A 15,316-nucleotide genomic window follows, 5' to 3' on the forward strand; every position below is an offset into this window, starting at 1 on the left:
ATCAAAATAACCTGAGCCTGATCCTGGCGAATCTTCCTCAGAACTCGAGGAATCAAGGGTATGGGGGGGGGGGGAGGGAGGCGTAAAGCAACTGATTGCACCTAGAGATCTGAAACGCATCCCCAACGCTCCCTGCACCAGATACTGGAGGCTGCAGAATGACAGGCAGTGCACGTTCTCCCGAGTGACAAACAGATCACTGGAGAACCCCACATCTGAAAGATGTGCAGGACCAGATCCGGATGGAGTCATGACCGTAGCCACCGGAGGCGGCAGTGAAAACAGCCTTCCTTGAGAGAGGTTGCCGTCCACAGCCCACCATCGCAAATCTGCTGCAGCGAATCTGGAGATCGTTATCAACTCTTCGAGATCCCCTTTGCGTTGAAACCACTGCCTGCGGAGGCACCATTGGAGAGCCATCATGTGCCAACGTGCATGAGTGACCAAAAGAATGCAAGAAGCAAACAGACCGAGCAGGCGTAAGACCCTGAGGACTGGAACAACCGCTCCATTTTGAAACATTGGAATCAACGCCTGAATATCCTGGATCCGCTGAGGCGGAGGATAGGCCTGATTCAATGTTATATCCAGTACTGCCCCTATGAACAGGAGGCATTGAGAGGGCTCTAGTTGAGTTTTGGGAACATTTATCGAAAAACCCAGCCTGAACAACATCTGAGTTGTCATCAGCAAGTGACGCAACACAATCTCCAGAGACTTGGCTTTGATCAACCAATCCTCTAGTTAAGGGAATACCGAAAGCCCCTTACTTCTGAGACTCACTGCCATCACCTTTGTGAAGACTCGAGGTGCTGAAGTAAGACCAAACGGAAGGACCGCAAACGGGTAATGCTGCGACCCCACCACAAACCGGAGATACTTTCTGTGCGACTTGAGTATAGGGATATGAAAGTATGCATCCTGCAAGTTGATAGACACCATCCAATCCTCTTTGTTCAATGCCAGAAGTACCTGCACTAGCGTCAGCATCTTGAATTTCTCCTGTTTGAGGAACCAATTCAACATCCTCAGGTCTAGGATTGGTCTCAAACAACTTCCTGATCCCCAAGACGGATGGTATCTTGAAAAACAACCCAGACTCCTTTCCTGCTCTGGAACCAACTCCACCGCACCTTTTGACACTAGGGTCTGAACCTTCTGCTTTAACAACAGGAGATGGTCTTCTGAACTAAACGAGGGATGGGGAGGGATGGGAGGAGGAAACTCCTGAAAAGGGAGAGCATATCCTTTTCTCACAATATTTATAACCCATGAGTCTGATGTAACTAACTCCCACTTGTGGAGAAAAAGACGTAATCTTCCCCCTACAGGAGAAGTATAGTAGATAAAGGGGAGAAAGCTAGGGCTGCTTCCCTTGCTGTTGTCCTCCTGAGAAAGGAGGATGACATAGGGTGCTGTTGGGTGGCCCCACTTGTCCTAACCCTCCACTGCCCTCTAAAGGACCGATATGGGAGGCCGGTAGGCTGCTGGACCGAGGACTGGAGGTAGGCTGCTGGACCGAGGACTGGACTCTCCCTCGATAAGCTGCTCCACGCCCAAACCCCATGAACCTTCGAAAGGACCTAAAAAGGGTAGCAGAGGAGGCTTGCAATCCCAAAGACTTCACCGTGGCCCGGCTATCTTTAAAGCGCTCTATGGCAGAGTCCGCTTTATCTCCAAACAGTTTTTCCCCGTCAAAAGGTAAATACAAAAAGTACATCTGACGAAAACCCAGAGGACCTCAACCAAGCGTGCCTCCTGGTAGCAACAGATGTACCCATTGCCCTGGCCACGGAGTCCGTAGAGTCCAGGCCAGACTGGATTATTTGTTTTGCCGCAGCCTGCGCATCAGACAGGAGTTCTCCAAATGGTCTCTGTACATCCTGCGGCCGGTTGGGAACAATGGCCTTCGCGGCGTCCATGAGGGTGTGGACATATCTACCCAGCACACAGGTAGGATTTTCAGTCTTGAGAGCCATGCTACAAGACGAGAAAGTCTTCTTTGCGGATTGCTCCATCCACTTGGATTCCCTGTCTGATGGAACCACAGGGAAGGAGCCTGGAGCAGACTGTGTAGAGCAAGAGGCCTGAACCACCAAACTCTCTGGGGTAGGATGTTGGGACAAAAACCCCAGATCACCAGGCGCTACCTATCTCCTTGCCACAACTCTATTCACAGCAGGCAACGATACAGGCTTCCTCCAAAGTTCTAATATGGGCTCCGTAAGAGCCTCGTTGAATGGAAGCAAAGGGTCTGCAGAAGCTGAAGAAGGATGCAGGACCTCCGTTAAAATGTTCGTCTTTACTTCCGCAGCAGGCAATGGAAGTTCTAAAAAGGCAGCTGCCTTCCTGATCACTGTGTGAAAAGAAGCTGCCTCCTCTGTAAATTCCCCTGGTGAAGACAAGTCCCATTCCAGGGAAGTATCCAGTCCACTGGCTGACTCCAGGCCTTGATACCCTCCGAAGTGCTCGATAAATTCTCCTTCCTCCAACAACTGCCTTTGATACTCTTCCTCCTCTAAGAGCCGCAAAGCCTTCCTGCGTGACCTCAATCGAGCTTCCAACCTCGGCTTCGACATGGAATTTGCCGACGTCGAAGACACCGGCTTCAACACCTGATATGGAACAAGGGAGGAAGGTTGGCTCCATCACTCGGTTCGAACCCATCACTCGGATCCGGGGCTGGCACGGATCCTAATGGCGCAGAGGATGCTCGCGGCTCTACCAACGGCGTCGGCTGACAGGGTGATGAAATCAGCGCCATAGATCTAGATGGCAACATCATAGGATCCACAGGGCCTCGAGGTGATGTCATCGGCGCCGGTCCGGTACTCTCAGCCGGCTAGAATGGCATAAACGGTGCCGCCTTGTACGGAGCAGGGGAGCCCAACGAAAATGCCAATGGACCCGTGGGACCAGCCGGTGCACAAGCAGGGGCCAGCGATTTGAACATAGAGAACATGGCATTCAAAAATGCCGCTGGATCCGCTCACGGAGCCGGGAAGGCAGGATACCTCTGGTTTCCCTGATGCACCTGTGCTTGCTGAACCTTGGACTCCTGAGCAGCAGGTGAAAACTGAGGCCTGTGCGGAGGCGCCACAACCTCAAAGACAGACAGCGCGAAAGAGGCCTCAGGGCTCTGGGGTTGAGGAGTCACTGTCGGACACACCTCCCACTTTGCCGACAAGATGGAGATCTCGATCGGCTCCGAGCCGAACGATACCGGAAGTCACGACGACACAGTTTCTTATGCTTCTTAGAAGCAGCATGGGAAGAGGATCTACGATGGCTCCTATGATCCTTCTTTGCCTTAGCCAAAAAGAGCTTGGCCTCCCTTTCCTTTAACGCCTTTGGATTCATGCTCTGGCAAGACACACACTCGTCGACGTCATGCTCAGAGCTAAGGCACCAAAGAATCTTCATGAGGGTCAGTGACCGACATGCGACCCCGCACTCTCTGCATGGCTTGAAACTGGACTTCCTAGAGGGAGACATTATAACTAACAATTCTGCTAGCAACAAAACAAAACCCCCAACAGAAGTGAGAGCTAGGAGAAAACCGTTAGCGTCGAAGGCACGGAAAAAAGGGAACGGACGCCAGCACGCCAGCAAGGACCTCTTATTGGCACAGTGACGTCAGACTGAGTCGCGTGTGCCATGCAATTGTGACGTCCTCGAAGAGAGCTGGGAAGAGGATTTTCTGTCGGATGCTGGTGCAAGGGTGAATTGATGAGGTGAGGAATCCACAGGTAGTTGTATCCATCAGAAATGTATTTTGATAAAACTTCATATTTTTCAACTAATCACTATTGCTAAATATGGCACTCTGTGCATTATTGAATTATACATTTGTATAACATTATTGGTGAGCTTTGGAGAAAGATGACAGAGCTACTTTATATTATTAAGTTGGGTGCCTGGGGGTAGATGGAGGGAGGTCATAGTTCTTTGACATATTGAAACATACAATTTTATAGCCATACAAAAAAAAAAAAAAAAAAAAAACATGTTAAAATCCCCTTTACAGTTTGCTGTATCTTTCGGAAGCTCTTCCAAAAAGATTGCAATAGACAGCAATTTAAATATTAATAGTTAAGAAAGAGAAAAAAAAAGAAAATCGAGTACAAATGCAAATAATTGCCATAAACTTTTGAGAATTTTGATATTAAAAATGATTTACAATTAAAACCTCAAAAAATAAAAAAATTAAAAAAAGGAGCCCTTCCAGCCTAAGGCTGAAAGAATGCCAGAGTGTAAACTTTGGAAGATATAACATTACGAGCACAGTAATAATACAAAAAAGAAAATAAATGATAAAAATGTTGTTTCCAACGTATTACAACTAGCAGCTTTAGGTTACGATGGTATTAAAACCTATTAAGTGCAGTGGAGAAAACCACAGGAGCAAAGTGCACAATGTAATACAGCTCTAAGGCAAAAAGTCATATTAGTGGCCAATGCAATTCCTTGGTCGAATGGAGTCACTTACGGCTATTCCTAGCAAAAGCTAGAATACTAGCCATATGCAGAACTTCGGGGATAGATCATTAGTTAGGCAATGATAATATGGTGGTGGTAAAAAATACATTTTCCCATTTCATTTTCTAACCTATTAAACTCGTCCCATGTACCTGGGCAAAGCTGGGGACTCTTAACTTGAACATTCCTACCTGAGTGATGTAGAAGCTCCACACCGTATCAGCCAAAACATTTTTTTTTCTTTTTCTTAACCTTTCCCTCCTTGTGCTGTAAGAGTCCTACGACGTGTGGACCAGGCAGCTGACCGATATTTAGTAACTTACAACCAATGTGGATGTATCATATTTGTAAGCACTGACACGATCATATAATAACAGGGACTTACAAAGTGGAATGATCCATTTTTTCCTAGGAATCTTATATGAGGGACAGAAAAAGAGTAGATGTTCAACTGTCTCCACAGATGAATTACACATTATATATTAGTTGGCCTCAGAGCTGTGAGATGACCATCGGGCAGTGAGTGCACTAGCCGGTAAAATACCCGTATGTAAACTGGAGGAATAAGGAGCAGGCATAGGAAGGGATTGGCAGGTCAAAGAATAGTTGAAGACAAGGCTCCTGTTTAAAAAGCAGAAATTCAGATGTTAGTCGTCCCGCCTTGTTTCTGCTCTTTGACCCTCCCCCAATATCTCTGCTTAACTGACGTAGCAGCATTGGTTGGGATCAATTCGGGAGTCCAAACAAAACTGGGGGACGCCCATTTCGGCCCAGGCCGATTTCATTTCCCTCAATCAACCCTGCTCCAACTACTTGGGTTCCTTAATAAATCTCTGACTACCTCCAGAAAGGGTTCCAGTTTCTCTGTCTTCCAGAGGCGGACCCAATAAAAGAGAGGCTTCAGAGCTGCATGATCTTTGATATTATTCAAACCACGATCCAATGTGAGGGGAATCAGTCGAGTATTCTTCCCCATCCTGGCTATATATCTGATGAAATTGTTTTCTTTATTTTGTAGGATGTCCTGTTGTCTGTTGGAGCCCCATAATTTTGCTCCATATAGAGCAGCTCCCCTAATCTGAGCTTTATACATTTCTACAATACGGTTTAATGGTGGACTAGCTACAGTTTTGGCTTTACAGCCCAAAGCCCCTCTCTATGACATATAATAAGGGCACCTTTACTGATATGGGCAACCCATTCGCCAGAGTCCATCAATCTCATTCCTAGATAATCAAACTCTTTGACCCTTTCCAATGAATTAGAGTTCATCATTATTCTAGCATTCACTTTCTTCTTTCCCTGGCTACAAATCATCAATTTTGTCTTGCAGACATTGATCTCCAAGTCAGTCTTTGCATAATGAGCAAAATTGGTCGACTAGTTTTGTAATCCCATGGGATATTTTGCCACGATGAGACTATCATCCGCATAAAGCAACTCTGGGATTTTCTGACCAGCCAACCATGGCGAGTCATTCTCGCAATGATGTAAGTACTTAATACAAATATTTACATACCGAAGAAAGAGGGTAAGGGCAAGGATAGAGACTTGCTGCACCCCTCGCTCAATAATAACTGGGTCTGTTAGTTCACCTTCCGTGCCACTTCTAATTCGGGCATAGGTGCCTTCATGCAGCCGTACAATTAAATTCAAAAGACCACTAGGAACTCCCATGTTATTCAGTTTCTGCCACAGCTTGTATCTCGGAAATAGGCTGAAGGCCACTCGTAGATCGATGAAGGCAACATATAGGTTTCCTTCTCCGATATCCACGGTCTTCCACCTGATTGCCACGAATCTCATTACTTGGATGCAACCTTCCCCCTCCCCCCCCCACCCTTCCCAGAGCCATGAAAAGCCCAAACCCCTCCTCCCCCACCCATCACAACCTGATTTTTGTAAGGGAGCGGGTGTTTAGGGGCCTCTCTCCCTGAGCTATTAATGGGGAACAGCTCACAAACTATGTCCAGGGAAACCCATCCCGGGACATAGCAGTTTCCCGTCCCATACCAGCAAGGGGAGAGAAATCTGCATTTGCTCTTAGCTTTGCAGGAGCATTTTTTGATTTTCCGCAAAGCAGGAGCAAACATTAAGTCTGCTTTAAAAATGCTCCTGCCGACTGGGAGCAGACTTTGCAGGCAGAAGCAGATCAAAATATTGCTCTCACCTAGAGGGAGAAGCATTAGTAGCTGTACCCTGCAAGTGGGAGCAGTGTCGGCTCCAGCTGCAGGAGAGGAGCTGGCTGGCGCCATTGAGGCTTTGGGACTCCCCCATAACCCCTACAAGTATATGACAGGTGTCCTGGGGGAGCATCAACCTTTGAAAAATGAGGCCCCAAGGGATGGGGTCCCCAGGGTCAACAGTGGCTCGGGGATGCATGGAGGTGGGTGGGGAGGGGGTGGCCTGGAGCCCTTCAACCCCTTCAAAAAATGCACACCATAAGGGATGGTGTCCCCGGGGCCTAACAAGGCTCGGGAGGGGGTTTACGCAGCCCCCCTCACCTTTAACAAAAAAATAAAGCATGGGGAGGGGGGCTGTGTGGCATCCTTCCCCTTTTATAAAAACAAAAGGCTGTGGGGGATGGGGACCCCAGGGCCTTAAGAGGCTCAGGGAAGTTAGCTGTCCAGTTCCCTCCTCTATATTTAAATGAGTAGCCCTGGAGCTAGGGTCCACAGAGCCTAACAAGACTCAAGGAGGGGGCCACATGCCCCCCTCTTTATGTTTTGCAGTGGCCCTGAGGGATGGGGTCCCCAGGGCCTAACCACGCTGGGGGATGGGTGCCACACTGCCCCTCTCCCCATAAAAATAAATAAGTCCTTGGGGAATGGGGTCCCTATTGCCATAATCGGTTCGGTGGGGGGCATGTGGCTCCCCCCTTCCTTTAAAAAGAAAAAAAAGGGCTGGGAGATGGGGTTCCCGGGGCCAGACCTTGTGGCCAACCTCTTGCAGCATTGGGGTTGGCTGTATGCAGGTTGCTGCAGCAAGTCAGGAACCTGTGTCCAACCCCAGTGACGTGCACAACCGAAGGCACTATCCAGTTCGAGGTTGCCATACACCCATACGGTGGTGCGTTGTTGATGCGCAGAAGCAAGAGGACATCTCCACAGAGACGCACTAGTAACGGCCAGAGAACGTGTGAAGCATGGTGTTGGCCACAGGCCACGTCTTGTTGCCAAAGCCCTACTGAGCATGGCCAAAAGCTGTGAACATCATGTGGTTGACTGAAGGCCAGGCCCTATATTTAATCCCTCGACCATACAAGACATGTAGTTGGATTTACGTATGGTAATTTGCATTTTGCACAATACAATGGGCAGAGACTTTCTGGTTGGATGTTCTAACGTCCAATAATAGGCTTATTTGCAGGAGGTCATGCTTTTGGCTCATCCTTGTATCCAATTAATACATCCTTGGTATGATCCTTTGCTTACTCACCCTTGGACAATATTTATCCGTAGTATTTACTTATTATGAAACAGTTACTACTCTTTCACAAATGCAGGCCTGCTAATTTCGAAACAGTGCCTGGCAGATTCAAGTACTTCAACAGATATTTTTCCTGCAAAGGAGAAAAACTTAAACCAAGATGGTAAGATCTCCATTAATGCCTCATTCTCAGCCCCACGAATTACATATCTTTAGTTTCTAATTAAGAAAAGATTCTAAATAAGCACAAAACTACAGAAACATTTTAAAAGTAGTTGACAAATACAATACAGGCGCATGTAAAGCAAAAAGCATGTGCTTACGTGTTTAAGGTTGCAATGAGACACATGCAGACCCCTTCTCTCGTTCTGATGTTCTTGTGTTTGAAGCCAGCAGCGAGACGCTCCCAGACATGCTGTCAAAATAAATTATACACACTTGGTTTGCATTACAGGAAAAAACTAAGAATGTAAGATGCACATCTGTTAAAAACATTCTGATTGGTTACAAAATCACAAAAGAAACATTTTTAGGTAGTCAGGAGCTAGTTGAACATAGAACAGACTTTTGATAAAACCATTAAAGTCCATGTGCTTCTATTTGAAATGTTTCCCCAATATGTTTATTGATGCCCAATGACCGAGTGCTACATGCTGTATCATGTTTCTCGCTGAAATACAATTTTACATAGACAAGTGAAGAACTAACATGTTCTCACAAAGTTAAATTTTGCAATATACTTAATCTCTACATTCAATTTATCAATATGATTATTCCTTTGGGTGGAGTGCCACACTACCTAGCCATAGATCGACAACTCTAGAGTAAATCAATATATTAGACTGAAACAGAAAACAGCTTTCCATCAGATAGACTCAGCCAGAGCAACTAACAGCATAAAGCTAAGAAGCTTACACATCCAAATATTTAGAAACAAACTTTGCACCGCCACTTAGTCAAAAACAAAAATATTTGGGCAGTTGTTCCTGTAAGATTTGGTCCTTCACATACCTAACCTTTACAACATGTGTTTTTTCCACAATGGATGAAGGAGGCCTAGGGAAAACATTTGTTAGGCAGAATGAGGATGATATCCAAGTCATTTGTGAAACTTTCAGCATATGAAGATAAAATGCTTTAAAGTAACTCACCCTACTAATATAAAATGATGGCATTCCAGCTAATCATGCATTTATTAGATGATCTTGGTTTCTTTACTTTTCATTAGATTTGTTCTCTGAGTTGGAAGCGCCTGAAGTGTTTCCACATTCTCAGTGAAGTTGACTGTTTCCTCCTGGAATCCAGATTATGTGGTCAATGGTACCAGCATTCTAGAGGTACAGTCCTATTTCACCCTAACACGGAGTGAATGAGACCTGTCTCCGCCTTTTAGGGTAAGTGCAATCCCAATAAGAGGAGGTGTCTTACCTTTAACATCTGTGTATTTTACTAGAGTTGAGCCTAGGGATTTCTAAACTATAATTTTTGGCACTGGAGTCTAAGCAGCTGAAGCATCAGTGCACGGAGAAGCCCACCTTGGTGCCCAGAGTAGGCCAGTTAAAGGATTTGGTCCAAAGCACCTCAAGGGCAACATTACGACAAAATTGAAGCATTTTCACAAATAATTCCTAGGACAGAGATTCAGCGAAATGTAATGTTTTCAGAGTTGACCCGATGAAGCACATCCAGAGGTTAACAAAAGAGAATGGATTCAAAGCAATTATGAGAAGATCTAGTGCCTAGCAGATGGGGGCTATAAAACGAGATGGGGGTTTTATCTCATGACTGTAAGGTACTAGAAACCTCTGTTTTGTTCTTTGGGTGTTCTATTTTTAACTCCCCTTTTAAACCTATTGGTGACCAGAATCTTCTTTTTAGGGCTCGCTGACGACAGCAATCGTGCACTGTCACCTTTCAAGAAATAATGGATAAAGCAAGAGTACAACTATGACAAAACTGGTCATAGCCTTCATAGGCATAACAACAATTTGCAAATCATACACTTGCTTGTGATCGAGTGCAATTCTTTATGTAAATTAAACATGTAAATACTGTAACTGTGGGGAAATTTAGATCATAGTATTGCGAAAAGATAGTGGAGGCAATCTCCAAATCTATTTAGATATTCAACTGTTCATAGCATTCCTTTAAAAAATCAGTTATTTGCAAATTTATGATCACATTAAAGTTTAAATTTAGGTGGTGGATCATTATTCCTTATATTTCACAGTTGTAACCATAGTTGTCCATGAGCAAAAGAACAGCCAACACATGTTTCACCTTGTGGTGGTGCGCAGGCCAGGGGCTTTATCAATGCCAAATTGGTATTTGCCAGGTCAGTGTATAGTTCAGTCACAAGTGATTTATTCTCTTTAAGTCGATTAAGAAAATGTCACTGATAAATCTGAGAGGTGGAGCCTTTCTGCTCCCAATATAGCCTAGAGGTGTGCTTTCTTCTTGGGGGCGTGGAAATGAAAAGTACAGAGATAGCCTTTTGTGGTCTGTGTGGAGTCTTTTAAAAAAAAATATATTATATATATATATATATATATATATATATATATATATATATATATATATATATATATATATATATTATATATATATATATATATATATGTCTTTTTTTCATTACTTTTTCTATACCCTTATAGCTGCTTTGTTTTTTTGAGTTTACACATTTACAATATGAAAATGTATTTTGCCGGAAGCTCTGTGTGTTCATAGAAGGCAATGACCAGGTGGAGGAGGCAAGAGGGGTAAAAGATAAGAATTGTTTTATTACAGTGCTTGTTTTATAGTGCACACAGATAAGTAGCTTGACATCTTATCTCATGTATACGAACAGGGAGGAGGATAATGTCAATAATGGTCGAGGCCTGTGGCCGTTCGAAATTACAAATCTATCTCATGTGCTCAACAAAGTTTGACAGTTGAACATGTGGAATCAATGTTTCAGTCTAGAGTCAAATCATAATAATCGTTCTACATGTGGTAGGGTTGCACTTGAACAGAACACTAATCTAAAATCGGCTCAACAGACCAGACCGGACCTTCATAAAGCTGGTTTAGTCAAGCCTTCACTCACTAAAACCAACTACCGGGTATCTATATCAAAATTTAAGTTTATTCCATTGACCAGAGAAAATCTGAATTGTACTCTTCAGAGTTGTTACATTATCCTGGTTACACAAAAGTAGCAACATCTCCATCTAAGGAAAATGTTATTTAACCAGTAAGCATCAGATTCACATGATCTTTATACTTTCACCATCTAGTGTTGCGTCCGGAAGGTTGCAAGATGTTTTTGCTAAAAAAATCTTTCTAATCATGGCATAAAGTGACTCCTCCTCTTGCTGGAAATGCGCAAAGTCCTGGACTCCATCTTCAGATTGTTTTCCTGCAGACAGTTGTTGTAAGGAAATACCTCCTTGGCATGGTTATCCCCTGACTTTTTGCCTTTGCTGATGCTAAGTTTTGATTGAAAGTGTGCTGGGACCCTGCTAACCAGGCCCCAACACCAGTGGGTTTTTTCCCTGAACTGTACCTTTGCTTCCACAATTGGCACAGCCCTGGCACTCAGATAAGTCCATTGTAACTGGTACCCCTGGTACCAAGGGCCCTGATGCCAGGGAAGGTCTCTAAGGGCTGTAGCATGTCTTATGCCGCCATGGGGACCCCTCACTAGGCACATGCACACTGCCTCACAGCTTGTGTGTGCTGGTGGGGAGAAAATGGCTAAGTCGACATGGCACTCCCCTCAGAGTGCCATTCCACCCTCACACTGCCTGTGGCATAGGTAAGTCACCCCTCTAGCAGGCCATACAGCCCTAAAGCAGGCTGCACTATACCACAGGTGAGGGCATAGGTGCATGAGCACTATGCCCCTACAGTGTCTAAGCAAAACCTTAGACATTGTAAGTGCAGGGTAGCCATAAAAGTATATGGTCTGGGAGTTTGTCAAACACGAACTCCACAGTTCCATAATGGCTACATTGAAATCTGGGAAGTTTGGTATCAAACTTCTCAGCACAATAAATGCACACTAATGCCTGTGTACAATTTATAGAAACATGCACCCAGAGGGCATCTTAGTTTTGGAGGATTCCCCCAATAGGATTATGGATGTGCTCCCCTCCCCACAGGGAGGAGGCACAAAGAGGGTGTAGCCACCCTCTAGGACAGTATCCATTGGCTACTGCCCTCCCAGACCTAAACACACCCCTAAATTTAGTATTTAGGGGCACCCCAGAACCCAGAAAATCAGATTCCTGCAACCTGAAGAAACAAGATGGACTGCTGACCTACAAGCCCTGCAGAGAATACGGAAGACAACAACTGCTTTGTCTCCTGACTCAAAAACCTGCAACCAGTGACGCATCCAACAGGGACCAGCGACCTCTAAGCCTGTACACCAAAAAGGAAGCATATTCCGAGAAGGCCTAGTAAACCACAAGGTAAACTTCACCAGGTAGAGTTGAGGACAAATCAGGATGACAGAAAGGCAAGAATTTCAACCTTTTTTTTTTTTTAATTTTTTTTAAGAATACTGCCCACTGCTGAAAAGTACATTGCGGAAGGTGAGGCTGCGCAGTCATGGCTAGCAACATCAGCAGAAACTATATAATATTTAACAGGCCAAAATTGTATCTACTACTGCTAGGTTAAAGGAAGCCAAAATGTTGAACAGGGTTTCTCGTCCCAAAACTCTTTCAAGTTCCCGAAGGCCCCAAAGGCAGACAAACCTCAGTCGGACAAATCCTAATTATATCATGGCTCAGACCCTAGTCAGATAGCCACCATCCACAGGCCAGGGTGAGAGATAAGGTGCTTTTCAGGTTGCTGCTCCGACAGGCAAATCGGCTTGCCTCATGTTACCTTTCAGCCTGCATTGTGTTGCTTTTCTTAGATCCCTCAGTGCCCTTTTCTCTTTCTAATTTACATGAATAGGCATCCTCCTGAAGTCCTAGAGTTTCCTTGCGCGCAAGTTTCTCTTGCATTGTCATTGCATGGTAAAAACGAGATTCCGTAGAAAGCTAGGCCAGCACGGCATAGGTTTAAAATTCTCATTTGGTTAAATCTTAGCCCAGCTGTTCTCTGACTCTACTCCTACCTTTAGCAAGATTCCTTTGATATGAAACAATAGTAGCTAATAGGCTTCATTTTCTGTCCTATAAACTCTTAACTACACCCTTCTGAATGCCTCCAGCTAGCAGTTTGCCGATTGAGTCTGCTAGATACCTGGGATAGGAGAGTCTTTGCCTGTCTTGTTCTTGCAAGCCATCTGGCCTTGCGCCCTGTAGAACAAGTTACTTACATTGAGTAACACCTTACATGCTACAGACTTGCATGCTGATGTCAGTTATTTTTGCGACTTTCCACACCAGGTGCGCGGAGCCATGATGAACACTGACCGCTGGTGTGACAAGCTAAGGCCCTGAAAAGGGTGTCCCTCACAGTGTAATCAGTTCGCAGAGCAGGAAAGATGGGAGGGTCGTTATGGAATCTGCAGCTAGCTAGAGTCTTTAACAGAAAAGGCTCTACCAAAGTTAAGTAATTTGTTAATCTGATACAGACTTTTAGCCACAGATTCCTTATCTAAGAAGAGATAGCTAACCAGGAGGTGAGACTGCGTAGTCAATTACATCAGAAAGTCCTGCAGGACTAAACATGTAAAATGCTTGTCACAACAGACCTGACTGTCCAGACAGTAATTTTTGGGGAATACGTATTGGAATGCCCATGATGCTGCCTGACAGATGTCCAGGATTGAAATGCCACATGCTAATGCGTGGCTGAGCCTTCGCTCTGGTGGAGTGAGCTCGCAAGCCCTCAGATGGTTGCTTCTTGGTCAATGTGTATCAGATCCTAATGCATTAAGTGGTTAATGACAAGATGGTCTTTTTCTGCACCACCTTTCCTTTTTTGGCTCCCTTATAGCCCATGAAGAGTTGATCACCTACCTGAAATTCATTTGTGTTTTCAAAGTAGATGGACAATGCTCTGCTGGGTCCAGACAGTGGAGTCTCTCCTCCTCTTTGGAGGGATGAGGCGGAGCAAAGAAGGTAGGTGGGGTGATGGTCGGGCATGCATGGAAGGCAGTAACAACCTTTGGGAAGAAAGAGCCAAGTCCTGAGAACCAGCTTGTCTGGTTAGAAGGTGATAGAAGGAGGGTGCGCAGAGTGTCTGCAATTTGCAGACCCTCCTAGCTGATGTTACGGCCACTAAGAAGGCAGTTTTTAATGTCAAGAACCTAAGAAGGAAGTCTGGCTGCCTGAACAACATTGCAGACGTTGGGAGGAAGGTAAGAATCTGTCAATTCTCATCGCTCAATCTTCACGCATGAAGGTGGAGGGTACACAGGTCCAGGTACAGGACCCTCCCCTGTTGCCACGACAGAAGATCCTCCCAAAGAGGCAGGCTGACTGGAGAACCGATGGCCATGCTCATGACTTTATTCACTATCTCTTAATTTACTGGATGGCAGTTTAGCTGTGCCCTCGATTCAAAGATGCCGTTGGGTACTACAACTACAAATGATGTCCTCCGGTTTATAAACTGATATTCCACTGTGATGGCTGCTCCTCTCAGAAAATTTCTCATCTGCAGTTGCTACTCTATTTGCCTTCTAACAAAGTAACTAGCAAGAAGGAATGGGCGGGCTCTCAGCACACTTCTTAAATTGTAAAACCACCTGCAATGTGTGCTTCCTTTCAATGTAAACCTGGTGTTGCATGAAACACAATATTTTACTTGTTCAGGATCTACAGTCTGATTCTGTCTCTAGATCCTCCAATAGACGCCAGGAGGACAGGAGTGTATCTTCATCTCAGTATGCATCTTATGGATGCTTCAAGCATGTTAAGTACTAACACTGGTGTACACAGATTGTCATCTCTACCCTGATCATACTTCTCCCAAGCACAACCTCTAGGCTAAAAGATGATATGGATAAAAATGTTATTATGTCACACCATACACTTATAGATTCCCAAAAGTCCACTTCATATAGTGTAAATCATGTCTGCAACCAGCCCTGGGCTGACTGCTGCAACCACCATCCATCCGACACACCAGGCCATGTACATATTTCGGGGTGAACATCACCACTGGATACGTATCTGGCATGGGTTTGGCGAGCTGGTGACAGAGTCACCTGACTGCTGCTGTATGTAGCATCACCTTGTAATTAGCAGCTAGGTGGCAGCACCATGGTGGAGAAAGGCCCAAGGACACCAACAGTAAAATTCATTGCTACTGAACCAGCTGTTTATATCAAGATAGCCACTCCTTTTATTTTTATAAATGCAATATGAACTGTGGATAGTTATATGTATGTTACAGATTTTTTAAGTGTTTTCTTAAATGCCATTGCACGAATTTGAAAACAACATAATGCATCCATTCA

At 44.9% G+C, this 15,316-nt stretch overlaps 1 protein-coding gene across 35 annotated transcripts in view; it reads right to left on the reverse strand.

The window, feature by feature from the left end:
- Nucleotides 1-15,316, reverse strand: part of CLASP2 (cytoplasmic linker associated protein 2) — a 1,425,897-nt gene that overhangs the window by 1,230,375 nt on the left and 180,206 nt on the right. For all 35 annotated transcript variants that reach the window (XM_069214594.1, XM_069214706.1, XM_069214671.1 and 32 more), the window contains exon 4: nt 8,232-8,323. In XM_069214594.1, the coding sequence (XP_069070695.1) occupies nt 8,232-8,323 (92 nt within the window). The remainder of the gene's footprint in view (nt 1-8,231; nt 8,324-15,316) is intronic.

Source organism: Pleurodeles waltl, chromosome 2_1, assembly GCF_031143425.1.
Source record: "Pleurodeles waltl isolate 20211129_DDA chromosome 2_1, aPleWal1.hap1.20221129, whole genome shotgun sequence".
In the NCBI taxonomy this organism is placed as follows: Eukaryota; Metazoa; Chordata; class Amphibia; order Caudata; family Salamandridae; genus Pleurodeles; species Pleurodeles waltl.